Raw genomic sequence first — 19,364 nt, forward strand, 5'->3', positions numbered from 1 at the left:
GGCAAAAGAGGCAAAAGACAGGAATTGGATGCAGGAAAACTTTATTGTCCCAAGAAATGCAGGAGAGGCAGGGAAAGGGAGGGAGGGCAGGCCCCAGGCAGGCCGGGTGTCACGGGCTGCAGGAGGCCAGGGCAGCTTGTGCAGAGCTCAGCTTCTCCATGCTGGGCTGAGGCGGCCCCAGGGGCTTTGGGGCTGTTGCTGGTGGCTCTAGCAGGGCCCGCAGGTGTCCCAGAGCTTCTTGCTGTAGCGGGGCAGGGCGCAAGGGCTGCAGGTGGGAGCAGCGTAGGCTCTGCCAAAGGTGCAGAGGCCCCCCGAGGCCTGGGTGGCGCCGGCGCGTAGAGGCCGCCCAGCCCCAGGTAGCCGCCAAAGGCCGGTGCTCCGGAGGAGCCCACCACGGCCTGCTGGGGGAAGGAGCTGAGGATGGGGCCGGGGAAGGTGACCACCACGGGCGGTGGCTGGATGAAGGCAGAGGAGTCGGGGCACTGGCGGGCGCACAGCTCGTTGCAGCTCTCAGCGATGGGCTGGGGCACAGCCACGCTGGTCCTGGGGGGGCACAGCTCCGTGCTGGTCCTGGGGGGGCACAGGTCGTAGCAGGACATCTTGCAGTGGGATCCGAGGGTGCTCTGCAAGAGAGGGCAGCAATGACAGGAGAGCAGTCCAGGGCAGCGCTCGAGCCACAGGGGCCGGGGCTGGAGCAGGGAGCTGTGAGCAGAAGCTCTGGCACACTTACCCTTGTTCCTGAGGAGGAGAAGGTGGCCAGGGCAGTGCTTGGTCCAGTCTGGCTCAGGCAGGGCTTTTATAGCAGCCCTGGCATTGCTCAGCTCCACTCTGGCCAATCTGCACAGGGGACACTCCCTGCTGCTGCTGCTGCTGCTGCTGCTGACACCAGGGCTGTGCAGCCCCTGCCCCTCCCTGAGTCAGCATCCCCCAAGTGCCAGCCCAGCACATCCCGCTGCCCAAGTGATCTTGTCCTTCCTGCCATGTTAGATCCTTGATAGCCTGCAAGGGCAGCAAGGAATGGGATCCAGGAACACCTTTAATGGTCCAAAGGGGTGGAGTTGGTGTTGTGTCAGACTAGGACTGATGCTGATCTCTTTGCCTTATGAACATCATGCCTGACAGGAGAAATTTTTCAACCCAGCCTTGTGGTACCCTCTGGGCAGTGATGGCAAATAGATGGGGTCTGGTTCTATTGGGCTCTTCTGTGATGCACAGATTCATTCCAGGTGATGTCTTCTACCATTCTTGCCCCACACAGTCCAGTCCCTGACAGGTGTTCCTGGAATCAATTCCTGGGTACCACCCAGGCTATCAAAATATGACATGGCAGGAAGGAGAAAATCACTTGGGCAGTGAGATGTGCTGGGCTGGCACCTGGGGGATGCTGACTCAGGGAGGGGCAGGGGCTGCACAGCCCTGGTGTCAGCAGCAGCAGCAGCAGCAGCAGCAGCAGGGAGTGTCCCCTGTGCAGATTGGCCAGGCTGGAGCTGAGCAATGCCGGGGCTCCTATAAAAGCCATGCCTGAGCCAGACTGGACCAAGCACTGCCCTGGCCACCTTCTCCTCCTCTGGAACAAGGGTAAGTGTGCCAGAGCTTCTGCTCACAGCTCCCTGCTCCTGCCCTGGCCCCTTTTGCTCGGGTTCTGCCCTGGTCTGCTCTCCTGCCATAGCTGCCCTCTCTTGCAGAGCACCCTCGGAACCCACTCCAAGATGTCCTGCTACGACCTGTGCCCCCCCAGAACCAGCACGGAGCTGTGTCCCCCCAGGACCAGCGTGGCTGTGCCCCAGCCCATCGCTGAGAGCTGCAACGAGCTGTGCGCCCGCCAGTGCCCCGACTCCTCTGCCTTCATCCAGCCACCGCCCGTGGTGGTCACCTTCCCCGGCCCCATCCTCAGCTCCTTCCCCCAGCAGGCCGTGGTGGGCTCCTCCGGAGCACCGGCCTTTGGCGGCTCCCTGGGGCTGGGCGGCCTCTACGGCGCCGGCGCCACCCAGGCCTCGGGGGGCCTCTGCACCTTTGGCAGAGCCTACGCTGCTCCCGCCTGCAGCCCTTGCGCCCTGCCCCGCTACAGCAAGAAGCTCTGGGACACCTGCGGGCCCTGCTAGAGCCACCAGCAACAGCCCCAAAGCCCCTGGGGCCGCCTCAGCCCAGCATGGAGAAGCTGAGCTCTGCACAAGCTGCCCTGGCCTCCTGCAGCCCGTGACACCCGGCCTGCCTGGGGCCTGCCCTCCCTCCCTCTCCCTGCCTCTCCTGCCCTTCTTGGGACAATAAAGTTTTCCTGCATCCAATTCTTGTCTCTTTGCCTCCTTTTCTGGAGTCATTGATATCCCTGGGAATGGGGGAGTTCCAAGAGTGGGAAGAGAATTGGTGATGCTGGGAAGTCCACAGGGAATGGAAAATCTAAGAGGAATGGGAATGGTATGCAGAAAATGCAGTAGGTCATCAGAAGTTGAAGTTGAGATCAAAATGAAATCAAAGTGAAAGTGGAGGGATAAAAAAGAGAACTTTAGGAACTGGAGGTGTTAGGAGAAAAAGAACTAGGAGGAGGAGAATTAGGGACAGGACCAGAAACAGAGGCAGGAGGAGAAGAAGGAGAAGGAGGAGAAGGACAAGGGCAAGGAGCTTCAAGCACTCTGCCTGAAGTCAGACACATCCCCTGGCTTGCCGGCCATGAGACCAGGATCTATTACACATGTGCAGTTGTTTTGGCAAAGAGTAGAGTCGGTAATGGAGATGGGAGCCATTCTGGGGCACCGGCTACCAGAGCTCCAGCCCCTCAGTGCCACCATGGCTTTGCTAAAGGACCTGGGACAGAAATCAGGGAGACACTTCCCCCTCACTCTTCCCTTGACATCAAAGTTCCTTGTCATCAACTCCTTCTGCTTCCCTGCTTTGTCTTAGTCTATCGTCTTTATATTTCTCCCACTCCCTGTTTCCATCTTGCCTTTCCTATTCTCCTTCTTCTACTTCCTTTGTCTTTCTTCTTCACATTCTCTTTCCACTTCCTATTCTCCATTCCCTCTTCCACTTGTCCTTCTCTTCATCTTACTCCTCCTTCCTCTTCTCCTTCTTGTTCTTCTCATCCGTCACTTTCTTCTCCTAAACCAAACCCTTCCCAATATTCTCTATCTGTTAAGTCAGTGTCCATTTTGTTTTCATTTTCTTGACCACATGACAGTCCTCTGTCCCTCATCTCCTTTCCTTTCCACTTCTCCATCCATCTTCCATTGCCCCTGGCAATCCCAGCAAAATCATTTCCCCTCTCTATCTTGTGACTCCCCCATGCCCACAGACTTCCTGGTTTTGGCAAAAGAGGCAAAGAGACAGGAATTGGATGCAGGAAATCTTTATTGAACCAAGAAATGCAGGAGAGGCAGGGAGAGGGAGGGTGGGCAGGCCCCAGGCAGGCCGGGTGTCACGGGCTGCAGGAGGCCAGGGCAGCTAGTGCAGAGCTCAGCTTCTCCACGCTGGGCTGAGGCGGCCCCAGGGGCTTTGGGGCTGCTGCTGGTGGCTCTAGCAGGGCCCGCAGGTGTCCCAGAGCTTCTTGCTGTAGCGGGGCAGGGCGCAAGGGCTGCAGGCGGGAGCAGCGTAGGCTCTGCCAAAGGTGCAGAGGCCCCCCGAGGCCTGGGTGGCGCCGGCGCCGTAGAGGCCGCCCAGCCCCAGGGAGCCGCCAAAGGCCGGTGCTCCGGAGGAGCCCACCACGGCCTGCTGGGGGAAGGAGCTGAGGATGGGGCCGGGGAAGGTGACCACCACGGGCGGTGGCTGGATGAAGGCAGAGGAGTCGGGGCACTGGCGGGCGCACAGCTCGTTGCAGCTCTCAGCGATGGGCTGGGGCACAGCCACGCTGGTCCTGGGGGGGCACAGCTCCGTGCTGGTCCTGGGGGGGCACAGGTCGTAGCAGGACATCTTGCAGTGGGATCCGAGGGTGCTCTGCAAGAGAGGGCAGCCATGGCAGGAGAGCAGACCAGGGCAGAGCCCGAGCCACAGGGGCTGGTGCTGGAGCAGGGAGCTGTGAGCAGAAGCTCTGGCACACTTACCCTTGTTCCTGAGGAGGAGAAGGTGGCCAGGGCAGTGCTTGGTCCGCTCTAGCTCAGACAGGGCTTTTATAGCAGCCCCGGCATTGCTCAGCTCCACTCTGGCCAATCTGCACAGGGGACACTCCCTGCTGCTGCTGCTGCTGCTGACACCAGGGCTGTGCAGCCCCTGCCCCTCCCTGAGTCAGCATCCCCCAGGTGCCAGCCCAGCACATCCCGCTGCCCAAGTGATCTTGTCCTTCCTGCCACATCAGATCCTTCTTAAATGATATGGCACCCAGGAATGGGATCCAGGAACACCTTTTATGGTCCAAAGAGGTGGGGTTGGGGTGGAATCAGACCTCGCCAGATGTAGATCTCTCCTCTTTGCCCTACGAAGATCAGGCCTGACAGAGAGAATTTTTGACCCAGCCTTGTGGTACCCCCTGGGCACTGACGGCAAACAGATGGGGTCTGCTTCTCTTGGGATCTTCTGTGATGCACAGATTCAGTCCATGTGAAGTCTTCTGCCACTCTTGCTCCACACACTCCAGCCCCTAACAGGTGTTCCTGGAATCTTCTCTTGGTTGCCACCCAGGCTATCAAAATATGACATGGCAGGAAGGACAAGATGGCTTGAGCAGTGGGATGTGCTGGGCTGGCACCTGGGGGATGCTGACTCAGGGAGGGGCAGGGGCTGCACAGCCCTGGTGTCAGCAGCAGCAGCAGCAGCAGGGAGTGTCCCCTGAGCAGATTGGCCTGGGTGGAGCTGAGCAATGCCGGGGCTGCTATAAAAGCCCTGCCAAGGCAAGACTGGACCAAGCACTGCCCTGGCCACCTTCTCCTCCTCAGGAACAAGGGTAAGTGTGCCAGAGCTTCTGATCATGGCTCCCTGGTCCGGCCCCGGCCCCTGTGGCTTGGGCTCAGCCCTGGTCTGCTCTCCTGCCATGGCTGCCCTCTCTTGCAGAGCACCCTCAGATCCCACTGCACGATGTCCTGCTACGACCTGTGCCCCCCCAGGACCAGCACGGAGCTGTGTCCCCCCAGGACCAGCGTGGCTGTGCCCCAGCCCATCGCTGAGAGCTGCAACGAGCTGTGCGCCCGCCAGTGCCCCGACTCCTCTGCCTTCATCCAGCCACCGCCCGTGGTGGTCACCTTCCCGGCCCCATCCTCAGCTCCTTCCCCCAGCAGGCCGTGGTGGGCTCCTCCGGAGCACCGGCCTTTGGCGGCTCCCTGGGGCTGGGCGGCCTCTACGGCGCCGGCGCCACCCAGGCCTCGGGGGGCCTCTGCACCTTTGGCAGAGCCTACGCTGCTCCCGCCTGCAGCCCTTGCGCCCTGCCCCGCTACAGCAAGAAGCTCTGGGACACCTGCGGGCCCTGCTAGAGCCACCAGCAACAGCCCCAAAGCCCCTGGGGCCGCCTCAGCCCAGCATGGAGAAGCTGAGCTCTGCACAAGCTGCCCTGGCCTCCTGCAGCCCGTGACACCCGGCCTGCCTGGGGCCTGCCCTCCCTCCCTCTCCCTGCCTCTCCTGCCCTTCTTGGTTCAATAAAGCTTTCCTGCATCCAATTCCTGTCTCTTTACCTCTTTTCACAAGAAATTAAGAACCTTGGGAGTGGGGAATTCTGGGAGTGGGTGGGGAAATGGTGTTCACAGGAAAACTGAAAATGGAAGGGGACAGTAACAGTAAAATAGAATTGGGAATGTTACACTGGAGTTTGAAGTGAGAAGAAAATGCCATCAAATTGGATGTGGATGGACATGAAGGGGAGAAGTGGGAATGTTTCACAGAAGGATAAAAGGAAGTTCAAGGACAAGGACAAAGACCAGAGCAAGGACAAGGAGCTCTGAGTAATCTGCCTTAAAACAGAAAAATCCCCTGCTTCAAATCCGCAATACCAGGGTCATTTACAGACCTGCTGCCGTGCTGGCGATGAGTAGGATTGTCCCCACAGCTGGGACAATACCGGGCAAAGGCTGTAAAAGCTCCAGTACCTCTATATCAAACTCACCTTTGACTAAAGGGCCAGGGACAAAAATCAGAGAGGAACTAGCCCATCACAATGCCCAATACGTTAGATTTCCCTGTCATCAAATGCTTCTCTCTATATTTCCGTTTCTCTTTCTCTTTCTCATTCTCTTTCTCATTCTCTTTCTCTTTCTCTCATGCTCTTTATCTTTCTCTTGATCTTGCTCTTGCTCTTGCTCTTGCTCACAATATCACTCTTGCTTTTTCTTGTATTTCTTTATCACCCATTTTCTCTTTTTCGTTTCCTGTTCTCCGTCTCCTTCTCCTTTTCATGTTCCCTCTACGCCAAACCCACTCCACAATACTTTATCTACAGATTCCCTTTCCCCTTTGTATTAATATTCTCCTCCACGTCACCATCCTCTGTCCTCTTCCTTTTAACTTTTTCCATCCTCTTCCTTATCCATTTACCACAGCCCCAACAATCCCCCAACAGCAATTCCCTTCCCACTTTTGGAATTCTCCCATTCCCAGGGGTATTTATAACTCAAGAAAAGAAGGAAAATAGAGAGAATTTTGATGCAGGAAAACTTTATTGAACCAAGAAGGGCAGGAGAGGCAGGGAGAGGGAGGGTGGGCAGGCCCCAGGCAGGCCGGGTGTCACGGGCTGCAGGAGGCCAGGGCAGCTTGTGCAGAGCTCAGCTTCTCCATGCTGGGCTGAGGCGGCCCCAGGGGCTTTGGGGCTGTTGCTGGTGGCTCTAGCAGGGCCCGCAGGTGTCCCAGAGCTTCTTGCTGTAGCGGGGCAGGGCGCAAGGGCTGCAGGCGGGAGCAGCGTAGGCTCTGCCAAAGGTGCAGAGGCCCCCCGAGGCCTGGGTGGCGCCGGCGCCGTAGAGGCCGCCCAGCCCCAGGGAGCCGCCAAAGGCCGGAGCTCCGGAGGAGCCCACCACGGCCTGCTGGGGAAGGAGCTGAGGATGGGGCCGGGGAAGGTGACCACCACGGGCGGTGGCTGGATGAAGGCAGAGGAGTCGGGGCACTGGCGGGCACACAGCTCGTTGCAGCTCTCAGCGATGGGCTGGGGCACAGCCACGCTGGTCCTGGGGGACACAGCTCCGTGCTGGTTCTGGGGGGGCACAGGTCGTAGCAGGACATCTTGCAGTGGGATCCGAGGGTGCTCTGCAAGTGAGGGCAGCATGGCAGGAGAGCAGACCAGGGCAGAGCCCGAGCCACAGGGGCTGGTGCTGGAGCAGGGAGCTGTGAGCAGCAGCTCTGGCACACTTACCCTTGATCCTGAGAAGGAGAAGGTGGCCAGGGCAGTGCTTGGTCCAGTCTCACCCTGGCAGGGCTTTTATAGGAGCCCCGCATTGCTCAGCTCCAGCCTGGCCAATCTGCGCAGGGGACACTCCCTGCTGCTGCTGCTGCTGCTGCTGCTGCTGCTGACACCAGGGCTGTGCAGCCCCTGCCCCTCCCTGAGTCAGCATCCCCCAGGTGCCAGCCCAGCACATCCCGCTGCCCAAGTGATCTTGTCCTTCCTGCCATGTCATATTTTGATAGCCTGGGTGGCACCCAGGAATGGATTCCAGGAACAACTGTTAGGGGCTGGAGTGTGTAGAGAAAGAGTGGCAGAAGACTTCACTATGGACTGAATATGTTCATCACAGAAGACTCCAAGAGAAGCAGATCCCATCTGTTTGCCGTCAGTGCCCAGGGGGTACTACAAGGCTGGGCTCAAAAATTTCTCCTGTCAGGCCTGATCTTTGTAGGGCAAAGAGCAATGATGTCCATATGGCCCGGACTGATTGCAGCCCAACTCCACCCCTTTAAACCATTAAAGGTGTTCCTGGATCCCATTCCTGCGTGCCACTCTATTTATCAAGGATCTGACATGGCAGGAAGGACAAGATCGCTTGGGCAGCGGGATGTGCTGGGCTGGCACCTGGGGGATGCTGACTCAGGGAGGGGCAGGGGCTGCACAGCCCTGGTGTCAGCAGCAGCAGCAGCAGCAGCAGCAGCAGCTGGAGCAGCAGGGAGTGTCCCCTGTGCAGATTGGCCAGAGTGGAGCTGAGCAATGCCAGGGTTGCTATAAAAGCCCTGCCTGAGCCAGACTGGACCAAGCACTGCCCTGGCCACCTTCTCCTCCTCAGGAACAAGGGTAAGTGTGCCAGAGCTTCGGCCCAAGGCTCTCTGCTCTAGCACCAGCTCCTGTGGCTCTGGCTCTGCCCTGGTCTGCTCTCCTGCCATGGCTGCCCTCTCTTGCAGAGCACCCTCAGATCCCACACCAAGATGTCCTGCTACGACCTGTGCCCCCCCAGGACCAGCACGGAGCTGTGCCCCCCCAGGACCAGCGTGGCCGTGCCCCAGCCCATCGCTGAGAGCTGCAACGAGCTGTGCGCCCGCCAGTGCCCCGACTCCTCTGCCTTCATCCAGCCACCGCCCGTGGTGGTCACCTTCCCCGGCCCCATCCTCAGCTCCTTCCCCCAGCAGGCCGTGGTGGGCTCCTCCGGAGCACCGGCCTTTGGCGGCTCCCTGGGGCTGGGCGGCCTCTACGGCGCCGGCGCCACCCAGGCCTCGGGGGGCCTCTGCACCTTTGGCAGATCCTACGCTGCTCCCGCCTGCAGCCCTTGCGCCCTGCCCCGCTACAGCAAGAAGCTCTGGGACACCTGCGGGCCCTGCTAGAGCCACCAGCAACAGCCCCAAAGCCCCTGGGGCCGCCTCAGCCCAGCGTGGCGAAGCTGAGCTCTGCACAAGCTGCCCTGGCCTCCTGCAGCCCGTGACACCTGGCCTGCCTGGGGCCTGCCCTCCCTCCCTCTCCCTGCCTCTCCTGCCCTTCTTGGTTCAATAAGCTTTCCTGCATCCAATTCCTGTCTCTTTGCCTCTTTTGCCAAAACCAGGAGATCTGTGGGCATGCGAGACGCCCAAGAATGCGAGGGGAAATGATTTTGCTGGGATTGCCAGGGCAATGGAAGATGGATGTGGAAGGGGAATGGAAATGAGATGAGGGAAAGAGGACAGTAATGTGGTCAAGAAAATGAAAACAAAATGGACACTGAATTAAAAGATAGAGAATATTGGGAAGGGTTTGGGTTAGGAGAAGAAAGTGACGGATGAGAAGGACAAGAAGGAGAAGAGGAAGGAGGAGTAAGATGAAGAGAAGGACAAGTGGAAGGAGGGAATGTAGAATAGGAAGTGGAAAGAGAATGTGAAGAAGAAAGACAAAAGGAAGTAGAAGAAGGAGAATAGGAAAGGCAAGATGGGAAACAGGGAGTGGGAGAAATATAAAGAAGATAGACTAAGACAAAACAGGGGAAGCAGAAGGAGTTGATGACAAGGAACTTTGATGTCAAGGGAAGAGTGAGGGGGAAGTGTCTCCCTGATTTCTGTCCCAGGTCCTTTAGCAAAGCCATGGTGGCACTGAGGGGCTGGAGCTCTGGTAGCCGGTGCCCCAGAATGGCTCCCATCTCCATTACCGACTCTACTCTTTGCCAAAACAACTGCACATGTGTAATAGATCCTGGTCTCATGGCCGGCAAGCCAGGGGATGTGTCTGACTTCAGGCAGAGTGCTTGAAGCTCCTTGCCCTTGTCCTTCTCCTCCTTCTCCTTCTTCTCCTCCTCCTTCTGTTTCTTGTTCTGTCCCTCATTCTCCTCCTCCTAGTTCTTTCTCACCCAACATCTCCAGTTCCCAAAGTTCTCTTTTTTATCTCTCCACTTCCACTTTGATTCCATTTTGATCTCAACTTCCGATGACCCACTACTTTTTCTGTAAAACCTTCCCATTCCTCTTAGATTTTCCATTCCCTGCGGCCTTCTCAGGATGACCGATTCCACTCCCACACTTGAAACACCCCCATTCCAAGAGGTCTTCATGACTTGGGAAAAAGAGACAAAGAAACAGGAGTTGGATGCAGGAAAACTTTATTGAACCAAGAAATGCAGGAGAGGCAGGGAGAGGGAGGGAGGGCAGGCCCCAGGCAGGCCGGGTGTCACGGGCTGCAGGAGGCCAGGGCAGCTTGTGCAGAGCTCAGCTTCTCCATGCTGGGCTGAGGCGGCCCCAGGGCTTTGGGGCTGTTGCTGGTGGCTCTAGCAGGGCCCGCAGGTGTCCCAGAGCTTCTTGCTGTAGCGGGGCAGGGCGCAAGGGCTGCAGGCGGGAGCAGCGTAGGCTCTGCCAAAGGTGCAGAGGCCCCCCGAGGCCTGGGTGGCGCCGGCGCCGTAGAGGCCGCCCAGCCCCAGGGAGCCGCCAAAGGCCGGTGCTCCGGAGGAGCCCACCACGGCCTGCTGGGGGAAGGAGCTGAGGATGGGGCCGGGGAAGGTGACCACCACGGGCGGTGGCTGGATGAAGGCAGAGGAGTCGGGGCACTGGCGGGCGCACAGCTCGTTGCAGCTCTCAGCGATGGGCTGGGGCACAGCCACGCTGGTCCTGGGGGGGCACAGCTCCGTGCTGGTCCTGGGGGGGCACAGGTCGTAGCAAGACATCTTGGAGTGGGATCCGAGGGTGCTCTGCAAGAGAGGGCAACCATGGCAGGAGAGCAGCCCAGGGCAGAGCCCGAGACAAAGGGGCTGGTGCTGGAGCAGGGAGCTGTGAGCAGAAGCTCTGGCACACTTACCCTTGATCCTGAGGAGGAGAAGGTGGCCAGGGCAGTGCTTGGTCCACTCTGGCCCTGGCAGGGCTTTTATAGCAGCCCTGGCATTGCTCAGCTCCACTCTGGCCAATCTGCGCAGGGGACACTCCCTGCTGCTGCTGCTGCTGCTGCTGCTGCTGACACCAGGGCTGTGCAGCCCCTGCCCCTCCCTGAGTCAGCATCCCCCAGATGCCAGCCCAGCACATCCCGCTGCCCAAGTGATCTTGTCCTTCCTGCCATGTCAGATCCTTGATAAACAGAATGGAATCCAGCAATGGATCCAGGAAAACCTTTATTTAATGGTCCAAAGAGGTGGGGTTGGGGTGGAATCAGACCTCGCCAGATGTAGATCTCTCCTCTTTGCCCTACGAAGATCAGGCCTGACAAGAGAAATTTTTCAACACAGCATTGTGGGACCCGCGGGGCACTGACAGCAAAGAGATGGGGTTTGCTTCTCTTGGGTCTTCTGTGATGCGCAGATTCATTCCATGGAGAAGTCTTCTGACAATCTTGTCCCACATGCTCCAGTCCCTGACATGTGTTCCTGGAATCCATTCCTGGGTGCCACCCAGGCTATCAAAATATGACATGGCAGGAAGGACAAGATGGCTTGGGCAGCGGGATGTGCTGGGCTGGCACCTGGGGGATGCTGACTCAGGGAGGGGCAGGGGCTGCACAGCCCTGGTGTCAGCAGCAGCAGCAGCAGCAGCAGCAGCAGCAGGGAGTGTCCCCTGTGCAGATTGGCCAGAGTGGAGCTGAGCAATGCTGGGGCTGCTATAAAAGCCCTTCCATGGTGAGACTGGACCAAGCACTGCCCTGGCCACCTTCTCCTCCTCAGGAACAAGGGTAAGTGTGCCAGAGCTTCTGCTCATGGCTCCCTGCTCCTGCCCTGGCCCCTTTTGCTCGGGTTCTGCCCTGGTCTGCTCTCCTGCCATGGCTGCCCTCTCTTGCAGAGCACCCTCGGATCCCACTGCAAGATGTCCTGCTACGACCTGTGCCCCCCCAGGACCAGCACGGAGCTGTGCCCCCCCAGGACCAGCGTGGCTGTGCCCCAGCCCATCGCTGAGAGCTGCAACGAGCTGTGCGCCCGCCAGTGCCCCGACTCCTCTGCCTTCATCCAGCCACCGCCCGTGGTGGTCACCTTCCCCGGCCCCATCCTCAGCTCCTTCCCCCAGCAGGCCGTGGTGGGCTCCTCCGGAGCACCGGCCTTTGGCGGCTCCCTGGGGCTGGGCGGCCTCTACGGCGCCGGCGCCACCCAGGCCTCGGGTGGCCTCTGCACCTTTGGCAGAGCCTACGCTGCTCCCGCCTGCAGCCCTTGCGCCCTGCCCCGCTACAGCAAGAAGCTCTGGGACACCTGCGGGCCCTGCTAGAGCCACCAGCAACAGCCCCAAAGCCCCTGGGGCCGCCTCAGCCCAGCGTGGAGAAGCTGAGCTCTGCACAAGCTGCCCTGGCCTCCTGCAGCCCGTGACACCCGGCCTGCCTGGGGCCTGCCCTCCCTCCCTCTCCCTGCCTCTCCTGCCCTTCTTGGTTCAATAAAGATTTCCTGCATCCAATTCATGTCTCTTTGCCTCTTTTGCCAAAACCAGGAAGTCTGGGGGCATGGGGGAGTCCCAAGACTGTGAGGGGAAATGGTGTTGCTGGGATTGCCATGGGAAATGGAAGGAGGAAGAGGAAGGGGAATGGAAAGGAGATGATGGACAGACAACAGTGATGTGGACAAGAAAATGAAAACAAAATGGACACTGAATTAAAAGATAGAGAATATTGGGGAGGGGTTGGGTTAGAAGAAGAAGGAAAAGGATGAGAAGGACAAGAAGGAGAAGAGGAAGGAGGAGTAAGATGAAAAGAGAAAGTGGAAGAGGGAATGGAGAATAGGAATGGAAAGAGAATGTAAAGAACAAGACAAAGGAAGTAGAAGAAGGAGAAGAGGAAATCAGATGGGAAACAGGGAGTGGGAGAAATATAAAGAAGGTAGACTAAGACATAGCAGGGCAAGCAGAAGGAGTTGATGACAAGGAACTTTGATGTCAAGGGAAGAGTGAGGGGGAAGTGTCTCCCTGATTTCTGTCCCAGGTCCTTTAGCAAAGCCATGGTGGCCCTGAGGGGCTGGAGCTCTGGTAGCCTTTGCCCCAGAATGGCTCCCATCTCCATTACCAACTCCACTCTTTGCCAACATAACTGCACGTGTGTAATAGATCCTGGTCTCATGGCTGGCAAGCAGGGGGATGTGTCTGACTTCAGGCAGAGTGCTTGGAGCTCCTTGTCCTTCTCCTTCTTCTCCTTCTTCTCCTCCTCCCTCTGTTTCTTGTCCTGTCCATAATTCTCCTCCTCCTAGTTCTTTGTCTCCCAACAACTCCAGTTCCTAAAGTTTTCTTTTTTATCCCTCCACTTCCACTTTGATTTCATTTTGATCTCAACTTCAACTTCCGATGACCCACTACATTTTCTGTATATCCTCCCCATTCCTCTTAGATTTTCCACTCCCTGTGGACTTCCCAGAATCACCAATTCCCTTCCCACTCTTGGAACTCCCCAATTCCCAGGGATATCCATGACTCCAGAAAAGAGGCAAAGAGACAGGAATTGGATGCAGGAAAACTTTATTGTCCCAAGAAAGGCAGGAGAGACAGGGAAAGGGAGGGTGGGCAGTCCCCAGGCAGGCCGGGTGTCACGGGCTGCAGGAGGCCAGGGCAGCTTGTGCAGAGCTCAGCTTCTCCATGCTGGGCTGAGGCGGCCCCAGGGCCTTTGGGGCTGTTGCTGGTGGCTCTAGCAGGGCCCGCAGGTGTCCCAGAGCTTCTTGCTGTAGCGGGGCAGGGCGCAAGGGCTGCAGGCGGGAGCAGCGTAGGCTCTGCCAAAGGTGCAGAGGCCCCCCGAGGCCTGGGTGGCGCCGGCGCCGTAGAGGCCGCCCAGCCCCAGGGAGCCGCCAAAGGCCGGTGCTCCGGAGGAGCCCACCACGGCCTGCTGGGGGAAGGAGCTGAGGATGGGGCCGGGGAAGGTGACCACCACGGGCGGTGGCTGGATGAAGGCAGAGGAGTCGGGGCACTGGCGGGCGCACAGCTCGTTGCAGCTCTCAGCGATGGGCTGGGGCACAGCCACGCTGGTCCTGGGGGGCACAGCTCCGTGCTGGTTCTGGGGGGGCACAGGTCGTAGCAGGACATCTTGGAGTGGGATCTGAGGGTGCTCTGCAAGAGAGGGCAGCAATGGCAGTAGAGCAGACCAGGACAGAGCCCGAGACAAAGGGGCTGGTGCTGGAGCAGGGAGCTGTGAGCAGAAGCTCTGGCACACTTACCCTTGTTCCTGAGGAGGAGAAGGTGGCCAGGGCAGTGCTTGGTCCACTCTGGCCCTGGCAGGGCTTTTATAGGATCCCCGGCATTGCTCAGCTCCAGCCTGGCCAATCTGCGCAGGGGACACTCCCTGCTGCTGCTGCTGCTGACACCAGGGCTGTGCAGCCCCTGCCCCTCCCTGAGTCAGCATCCCCCAGGTGCCAGCCCAGCACATCCCGCTGCCCAAGCCATCTTGTCCTTCCTGCCATGTCATATTTTGATAACCTGGGTGGTACCCAGGAATGGATTCCAGGAACACCTGTCAGGGACTGGACTGTGTGGGGCCAGAGTGGTAGAAGACATCCCCATGGAATGAATCTCTGCCTCACAAAAGACCCCAATAGAACCAGACCCCATCTATTTGCCATCACTGCCCAGAGGGTACCACAAGGCTGGGTTGAAAAATTTCTCTTTTCAGGCCTGATCTTCATAAGGCAAAGAGATCTGCAACAAGCCTAGTCTGACACAACCCCAACTCCACCCCTTTGGAACATTACAGGTGTTCCTGTACCCCATTCTTTGCTGCCCTTGCAGGCTATCAAGGATCTAACATGGCAGGAAGGACAAGATCACTTGGGCAGCGGGATGTGCTGGGCTGGCACCTGGGGGATGCTGACTCAGGGAGGGGCAGGGGCTGCACAGCCCTGGTGTCAGCAGCAGCAGCAGCAGCAGCAGCAGCAGCAGGGAGTGTCCCCTATGCAGATTGGCCAGAGTGGAGCTGAGCAATGCCGGGGCTCCTATAAAAGCCCTGCCAGGGCCAGACTGGACCAAGCACTGCCCTGGCCACCTTCTCCTCCTCTGGAACAAGGGTAAGTGTGCCAGAGCTTCTGCTCACAGCTCTCTGCTCCTGCCCTGGCCCCTGTGGCTCGGGCGCTGCCCTGGTCTGCTCTCCTGCCATGGCTGCCCTCTCTTGCAGAGCACCCTCGGATCCCACTCCAAGATGTCCTGCTACGACCTGTGCCCCCCCAGGACCAGCACGGAGCTGTGCCCCCCCAGGACCAGCGTGGCCGTGCCCCAGCCCATCGCTGAGAGCTGCAACGAGCTGTGCGCCCGCCAGTGCCCCGACTCCTCTGCCTTCATCCAGCCACCGCCCGTGGTGGTCACCTTCCCCGGCCCCATCCTCAGCTCCTTCCCCCAGCAGGCCGTGGTGGGCTCCTCCGGAGCTCCGGCCTTTGGCGGCTCCCTGGGGCTGGGCGGCCTCTACGGCGCCGGCGCCACCCAGGCCTCGGGGGGCCTCTGCACCTTTGGCAGAGCCTACGCTGCTCCCGCCTGCAGCCCTTGCGCCCTGCCCCGCTGCAGCAAGAAGCTCTGGGACACCTGCGGGCCCTGCTAGAGCCACCAGCAACAGCCCCAAAGGCCCTGGGGCCGCCTCAGCCCAGCATGGAGAAGCTGAGCTCTGCACAAGCTGCCCTGGCCTCCTGCAGCCCGTGACACCCGGCCTGCCTGGGGCCTGCCCTCCCTCCCTCTCCCTGCCTCTCCTGCCCTTCTTGGTTCAATAAAGATTTCCTGCATCCAATTCCTGTCTCTTTGCCTCTTTTGCCAAAACCAGGAGATCTGTGGGCATGGGAGACGCCCAAGAATGCGAGGGGAAATGATTTTGCTGGGATTGCCAGGGGCAATGGAAGATGGATGGGGAAGGGGAAAGGAAAGGAGATGAGGGACATAGGACAGTAATATTTTCAAGAAAATGAAAACAAAATGGACACTGAATTAACAGATAGAGAATATTTGGAAGGGTTTGGTTTAGGAGAAGAAGGAGAAGGATGAGAAGCGTGAGAAGCACAAGAAGGATAAGAAGGACGAGAAAAAGAAGGGGAAGAAGGAGTAAGGTGAAGAGAAGAGGAAGGAGGAGACGAGAAACAGGGAGTGGGAGAAATATAAAGAAGATGGACTAAGACATAGCAGGGGAACCAGAAGGAGTCGATGAAAAGGAAATTTTATGTAAAGGGAAAATTGAGGGGGAAGGCTCTCTCTGATTTCTGTCCCAGGTCCTTTAGCAAAGCCATGGTGGCACAGAGGGGCTGGGGCTCTGGTAGCCTTTGCCTCAGAATGGCTCCCATCTCCATTGCCAATTCCACTCTTTGCCAACACAACTGCACGTGTGTGAGAGCATGTGGTCTCATGGCCGGCAAGCCGGGGGATGTGTCTTTCTTCAGAAACAGTGCTTGAAGCTCCTTGTCCTTGTCCTTGTCCTTGTCCTTGTCCTAGACCTTGTCCTTGTCCTTCTTCTCCTCCTCTCTCTGTTTCTTCTGCTGTATCTATTTCTCCACCTCCAAGTTCTTTCTCACCCAACACCTCCAGTTCCTAAAGTTCTCTGTATCCTTGCACTCGCACTTTGATTTCATTTTGATCTACACTGCAAGCTCCGATGACCTACTGCATTTTCTGTATAACCTTCCCATTCCTCTTAGATTTTCCATTCCCTGTGGCCAACCCAGCATCACCGAATCCCCTGCCACACTTGAAACACCCCCATTAAAAGGAGTCTTCATGACTTGGGAAAAAGAGAAAAAGAAACAGGAATTGGATGCAGGAAAACTTTATTGAACCAAGAAGGGCAGGAGAGGCAGGGAGAGGGAGGGTGGGCAGTCCCCAGGCAGGCCGGGTGTCACGGGCTGCAGGAGGCCAGGGCAGCTTGTGCAGAGCTCAGCTTCTCCATGCTGGGCTGAGGCGGCCCCAGGGGCTTTGGGGCTGTTGCTGGTGGCTCTAGCAGGGCCCGCAGGTGTCCCAGAGCTTCTTGCTGTAGCGGGGCAGGGCGCAAGGGCTGCAGACAGGAGCAGCGTAGGCTCTGCCAAAGGTGCAGAGGCCCCCCGAGGCCTGGGTGGCGCCGGCGCCGTAGAGGCCGCCCAGCCCCAGGGAGCCGCCAAAGGCCGGTGCTCCGGAGGAGCCCACCACGGCCTGCTGGGGGAAGGAGCTGAGGATGGGGCCGGGGAAGGTGACCACCACGGGCGGTGGCTGGATGAAGGCAGAGGAGTCGGGGCACTGGCGGGCGCACAGCTCGTTGCAGCTCTCAGCGATGGGCTGGGGCACGGCCACGCTGGTCCTGGGGGGGCACAGCTCCGTGCTGGTCCTGGGGGGGCACAGGTCGTAGCAGGACATCTTGCAGTGGGATCCGAGGGTGCTCTGCAAGAGAGGGCAGCCATGGCAGGAGAGCAGACCAGGGCAGAGCCCGAGCCACAGGGGCTGGTGCTGGAGCAGGGAGCTGTGAGCAGAAGCTCTGGCACACTTACCCTTTTTCCTGAGGAGGAGAAGGTGGCCAGGGCTGTGCTTGGTCCAGTCTCACCCTGGCATGGCTTTTATAGGAGCCCCGCACTGCTCAGCTCCAGCCTGGCCAATCTGCACAGGGGACACTCCCTGCTGCTGCTGCTGCTGCTGCTGACACCAGGGCTGTGCAGCCCCTGCTCCTCCCTGAGTCAGCATCCCCCAAGTGCCAGCCCAGCACATCCCACTGCTCAAGCCATCTTGTCCTTCGTGCCACGTCAGAGCCGTGATAAATAGAATGGCACCCAGGAATGGGATCCAGGAACACCTTTAATGATTTAAAGGGGTGGGGTTGGGCTGCAATCAGTCCAGGCCATACGGACATCATTCCACTTTGCCCTACGAAGATCAGGCCTGACAGTAGACATTATTGAGCCCAGCCTTGTAGTACCCCCTGGCACTGACGGCAAACAGATGGGGTCTGGTTCTCTTGGGGTCTTCTGTGATGAACAGATTCAGTCCATGGGGAAGTCTTCTGCTACTCTTTCTCTACACACTCCAGCCCCGGAGAGGTGTTCCTGGAATCCATTCCTGGGTGCCACCCAGGCTATCAAAATATGACATGGCAGGAAGAACAAGATAGCTGGGGCAGCGGGATGTGCTGGGCTGGCACCTGGGGGATGCTGACTCAGGGAGGGGCAGGGGCTGCACAGCCCTGGTGTCAGCAGCAGCAGCAGCAGGGAGTGTCCCCTGCGCAGATTGGCCAGGCTGGAGCTGAGCAATGCCGGGGCTGCTATAAAAGCCATGCCAGGGTGAGACTGGACCAAGCACATCCCTGGCCACCTTCTCCTCCTCAGGATAAAGGGTAAGTGTGCCAGAGCTTCTGCTCACAGCTCCCTGCTCCAGCACCAGCCCCTTTGTCTCGGGCTCTGCCCTGGGCTGCTCTCCTGTCATGGTTGCCCTCTCTTGCAGAGCACCCTCGGATCCCACTGCAAGATGTCCTGCTACGACCTGTGCCCCCCCAGGACCAGCACGGAGCTGTGCCCCCCCAGGACCAGCGTGGCTGTGCCCCAGCCCATCGCTGAGAGCTGCAACGAGCTGTGCGCCCGCCAGTGCCCCGACTCCTCTGCCTTCATCCAGCCACCGCCCGTGGTGGTCACCTTCCCCGGCCCCATCCTCAGCTCCTTCCCCCAGCAGGCCGTGGTGGGCTCCTCCGGAGCACCGGCCTTTGGCGGCTCCCTGGGGCTGGGCGGCCTCTACGGCGCCGGCGCCACCCAGGCCTCGGGGGGCCTCTGCACCTTTGGCAGAGCCTACGCTGCTCCCGCCTGCAGCCCTTGCGCCCTGCCCCGCTACAGCAAGAAGCTCTGGGACACCTGCGGGCCCTGCTAGAGCCACCAGCAGCAGCCCCAAAGCCCCTGGGGCCGCCTCAGCCCAGCATGGAGAAGCTGAGCTCTGCACAAGCTGCCCTGGCCTCCTGCAGCCCTTGACACCCAGCCTGCCTGGGGCCTTCCCTCCCTCCCTCTCCCTGCCTCTCCTGCCCTTCTTGAGACAATAAAGTTTTCCTGCATCCAATTCCTGTCTCTCTGTGTATTTTTCTGGAATTGTCTTCCCTCCTCAGCTTGAGGGCAGATTCTGATCTCTCAGTTTTTTGCCACGGCTTATCATATGATTTTTACCTCTTTGAGAGCTCAGGTAAACTTTGCTTTGTTTGTATCACTTCATGTTCTACCCTTTGTTTGACTCGTTGGTATTTCCCTTTTTTTTTCCTGGATTCACTCTGTCTGTCAGACAGGCAGTGGCACGTTTGCAGTGAAAGGGAAATTGGGTGTGCTCCTTTCTTTGGTTTTACAGCTTCCGCTCATTTTACCATCACTCTTGGGTATTTTATATTTTCAGTGCACTCTCTCTCGGGCATATTATGGGTGCAGGGATCTTTGGCACACTCCGGGTCACAGCAGGAGCTGATGGCCCCAGGCCTTGAGAGTTTAAAATCCCAACGTGCCCTTTGTTTGTCCCTCCTTAGAGGTACTGTCTCTAGCTGGTATTCTGTTTTTGCCCCGTGATTTAAATTATTTTAAGCATCCAGAGGTCTGAGACTCTTTTTGTAAAACCTGGTGTCGAGGCAGTGAGAAATCCTTGTGTGACTGTGAGTGTGAGAGGTGTGGGGACTCAAGCAGAGGTCACTGGAACCAGTGGTGGCTCAGATGGTTCAACTACATGTGACCTTCAGTGCCCTGAGCTGCTTGACA

General features: G+C 58.6%; 12 protein-coding genes across 29 annotated transcripts in view; 7 read left to right on the forward strand and 5 right to left on the reverse strand.

The window, feature by feature from the left end:
• LOC103823992 (scale keratin-like) overlaps positions 1–862 on the reverse strand; it is a 7,582-nt gene extending 6,720 nt beyond the window's left edge. Inside the window, exon 1 of the mRNA XM_050984630.1 lies at positions 731–862. The gene's annotated coding sequence lies outside the window, so the exon portion shown is untranslated. The remainder of the gene's footprint in view (positions 1–730) is intronic.
• LOC108963472 (scale keratin-like) overlaps positions 1–3,744 on the forward strand; it is a 16,593-nt gene extending 12,849 nt beyond the window's left edge. The window contains exon 3 of the mRNA XM_050984562.1: positions 3,527–3,744. The gene's annotated coding sequence lies outside the window, so the exon portion shown is untranslated. The remainder of the gene's footprint in view (positions 1–3,526) is intronic.
• The window catches only part of LOC127060650 (scale keratin-like), a 68,075-nt gene extending 59,244 nt beyond the window's left edge, over positions 1–8,831 (forward strand). Inside the window, 4 exon segments of the mRNA XM_050984588.1 lie at positions 6,939–7,004; positions 8,086–8,125; positions 8,233–8,248; positions 8,251–8,831. Of these exon segments, the coding sequence (XP_050840545.1) occupies positions 6,939–7,004; positions 8,086–8,125; positions 8,233–8,248; positions 8,251–8,649 (521 nt within the window). The 3' untranslated portion in view covers positions 8,650–8,831.
• The window catches only part of LOC103823993 (scale keratin-like), a 14,734-nt gene extending 2,590 nt beyond the window's left edge, over positions 1–12,144 (forward strand). The window contains exons 1-2 of one of the 4 annotated variants that reach the window (XM_050984619.1): positions 4,837–4,870; positions 11,545–12,144. In XM_050984619.1, the coding sequence (XP_050840576.1) occupies positions 11,569–11,961 (393 nt within the window). In that variant the 5' untranslated portion in view covers positions 4,837–4,870; positions 11,545–11,568 and the 3' untranslated portion in view covers positions 11,962–12,144. Of the gene's footprint in view, positions 1–4,836; positions 4,871–8,091; positions 8,126–11,403; positions 11,438–11,544 lie in introns of those variants that run through there. The other 3 variants (XM_050984618.1, XM_030232173.2, XM_050984620.1) reach the window with 3 other exon arrangements.
• LOC108963505 (scale keratin-like) overlaps positions 1–17,260 on the reverse strand; it is a 22,401-nt gene extending 5,141 nt beyond the window's left edge. Inside the window, exons 1-3 of one of the 2 annotated variants that reach the window (XR_007779822.1) lie at positions 17,145–17,260; positions 16,454–17,037; positions 8,634–8,799 (exon numbers count right to left, since the gene is read on the reverse strand). Coding sequence is in view for 1 of the 2 variants with exons in the window: in XM_050984611.1 (XP_050840568.1) it covers positions 16,621–17,013 (393 nt within the window). In the remaining variant the exon portion in view is untranslated. Of the gene's footprint in view, positions 1–8,633; positions 8,800–16,437; positions 17,038–17,144 lie in introns of those variants that run through there. The other variant, XM_050984611.1, reaches the window with a different exon arrangement.
• LOC127059081 (scale keratin-like) overlaps positions 1–18,069 on the reverse strand; it is a 23,210-nt gene extending 5,141 nt beyond the window's left edge. The window contains exons 1-4 of the mRNA XM_050984243.1: positions 17,940–18,069; positions 17,145–17,192; positions 13,191–13,773; positions 8,634–8,799 (exon numbers count right to left, since the gene is read on the reverse strand). Of these exons, the coding sequence (XP_050840200.1) occupies positions 13,358–13,773; positions 17,145–17,192; positions 17,940–18,069 (594 nt within the window). The 3' untranslated portion in view covers positions 8,634–8,799; positions 13,191–13,357. The remainder of the gene's footprint in view (positions 1–8,633; positions 8,800–13,190; positions 13,774–17,144; positions 17,193–17,939) is intronic.
• The window catches only part of LOC127060649 (scale keratin-like), a 38,187-nt gene that overhangs the window by 5,141 nt on the left and 13,682 nt on the right, over positions 1–19,364 (reverse strand). The window contains exons 2-5 of one of the 6 annotated variants that reach the window (XR_007779816.1): positions 10,577–10,611; positions 9,887–10,469; positions 8,634–8,799; positions 1,869–2,086 (exon numbers count right to left, since the gene is read on the reverse strand). Coding sequence is in view for 1 of the 6 variants with exons in the window: in XM_050984587.1 (XP_050840544.1) it covers positions 10,053–10,469; positions 10,577–10,611 (452 nt within the window). In the remaining 5 variants the exon portion in view is untranslated. Of the gene's footprint in view, positions 1–1,868; positions 2,087–8,633; positions 8,800–9,870; positions 10,470–10,576; positions 10,612–13,539; positions 13,774–13,880; positions 13,921–17,144; positions 17,251–19,364 lie in introns of those variants that run through there. The other 5 variants (XR_007779815.1, XR_007779818.1, XR_007779817.1 and 2 more) reach the window with 5 other exon arrangements.
• Positions 1,687–2,285, forward strand: LOC103823994 (scale keratin-like). Its single transcript, XM_050984629.1, has one exon. The coding sequence runs from the start codon at positions 1,710–1,712 to the stop codon at positions 2,100–2,102; it is 393 nt and encodes a 130-aa protein (XP_050840586.1). The 5' UTR covers positions 1,687–1,709; the 3' UTR covers positions 2,103–2,285.
• Positions 3,328–17,251, reverse strand: LOC127060660 (scale keratin-like). 5 transcript variants are annotated; one of them, XM_050984616.1, is made up of 2 exons: positions 17,145–17,251; positions 3,328–3,927 (listed from the first exon to the last, which is right to left on the reverse strand). In XM_050984616.1, exon 2 carries the CDS (start codon positions 3,901–3,903, stop codon positions 3,511–3,513), a length of 393 nt encoding a protein of 130 aa, XP_050840573.1. In that variant the 5' UTR covers positions 3,904–3,927; positions 17,145–17,251; the 3' UTR covers positions 3,328–3,510. The 5 variants fall into 5 exon arrangements, with proteins under 5 accessions (XP_050840573.1, XP_050840571.1, XP_050840574.1 ...); XM_050984614.1 differs by lacking the exon at positions 17,145–17,251 and adding an exon at positions 13,881–13,903; XM_050984617.1 differs by lacking the exon at positions 17,145–17,251 and adding an exon at positions 10,577–10,611.
• LOC127060663 (scale keratin-like) lies at positions 4,837–15,430 on the forward strand. 3 transcript variants are annotated; one of them, XM_050984628.1, is made up of 2 exons: positions 4,837–4,870; positions 14,831–15,430. In XM_050984628.1, exon 2 carries the CDS (start codon positions 14,855–14,857, stop codon positions 15,245–15,247), a length of 393 nt encoding a protein of 130 aa, XP_050840585.1. In that variant the 5' UTR covers positions 4,837–4,870; positions 14,831–14,854; the 3' UTR covers positions 15,248–15,430. The 3 variants fall into 3 exon arrangements, with proteins under 3 accessions (XP_050840585.1, XP_050840584.1, XP_050840583.1); XM_050984627.1 differs by lacking the exon at positions 4,837–4,870 and adding an exon at positions 8,092–8,125; XM_050984626.1 differs by lacking the exon at positions 4,837–4,870 and adding an exon at positions 11,404–11,437.
• Positions 4,850–18,687, forward strand: LOC103823995 (scale keratin-like). 3 transcript variants are annotated; one of them, XM_050984623.1, is made up of 2 exons: positions 4,850–4,870; positions 18,088–18,687. In XM_050984623.1, exon 2 carries the CDS (start codon positions 18,112–18,114, stop codon positions 18,502–18,504), a length of 393 nt encoding a protein of 130 aa, XP_050840580.1. In that variant the 5' UTR covers positions 4,850–4,870; positions 18,088–18,111; the 3' UTR covers positions 18,505–18,687. The 3 variants fall into 3 exon arrangements, with proteins under 3 accessions (XP_050840580.1, XP_050840579.1, XP_050840578.1); XM_050984622.1 differs by lacking the exon at positions 4,850–4,870 and adding an exon at positions 8,105–8,125; XM_050984621.1 differs by lacking the exon at positions 4,850–4,870 and adding an exon at positions 11,417–11,437.
• On the forward strand, positions 4,978–5,576 carry LOC127060662 (scale keratin-like). Its single transcript, XM_050984625.1, is given in 2 exon segments — positions 4,978–5,164; positions 5,167–5,576. Coding segments are annotated over 2 exon segments (390 nt in total). The 5' UTR covers positions 4,978–5,001; the 3' UTR covers positions 5,394–5,576.

This window comes from Serinus canaria, chromosome 25 (genome assembly GCF_022539315.1).
Source record: "Serinus canaria isolate serCan28SL12 chromosome 25, serCan2020, whole genome shotgun sequence".
NCBI lineage: Eukaryota > Metazoa > Chordata > Aves > Passeriformes > Fringillidae > Serinus > Serinus canaria.

What these genes read in the sequence shown, in the direction of transcription:
- LOC127060663 (XM_050984628.1), top strand. Translation starts at nt 14,855, where the DNA reads ATGTCCTGCTACGACCTGTGCCCCCCCAGGACCAGCACGGAGCTGTGC.
- LOC127060660 (XM_050984616.1), bottom strand. Translation starts at nt 3,903, where the DNA reads ATGTCCTGCTACGACCTGTGCCCCCCCAGGACCAGCACGGAGCTGTGC.
- LOC103823995 (XM_050984623.1), top strand. Translation starts at nt 18,112, where the DNA reads ATGTCCTGCTACGACCTGTGCCCCCCCAGGACCAGCACGGAGCTGTGC.
- LOC103823994 (XM_050984629.1), top strand. Translation starts at nt 1,710, where the DNA reads ATGTCCTGCTACGACCTGTGCCCCCCCAGAACCAGCACGGAGCTGTGT.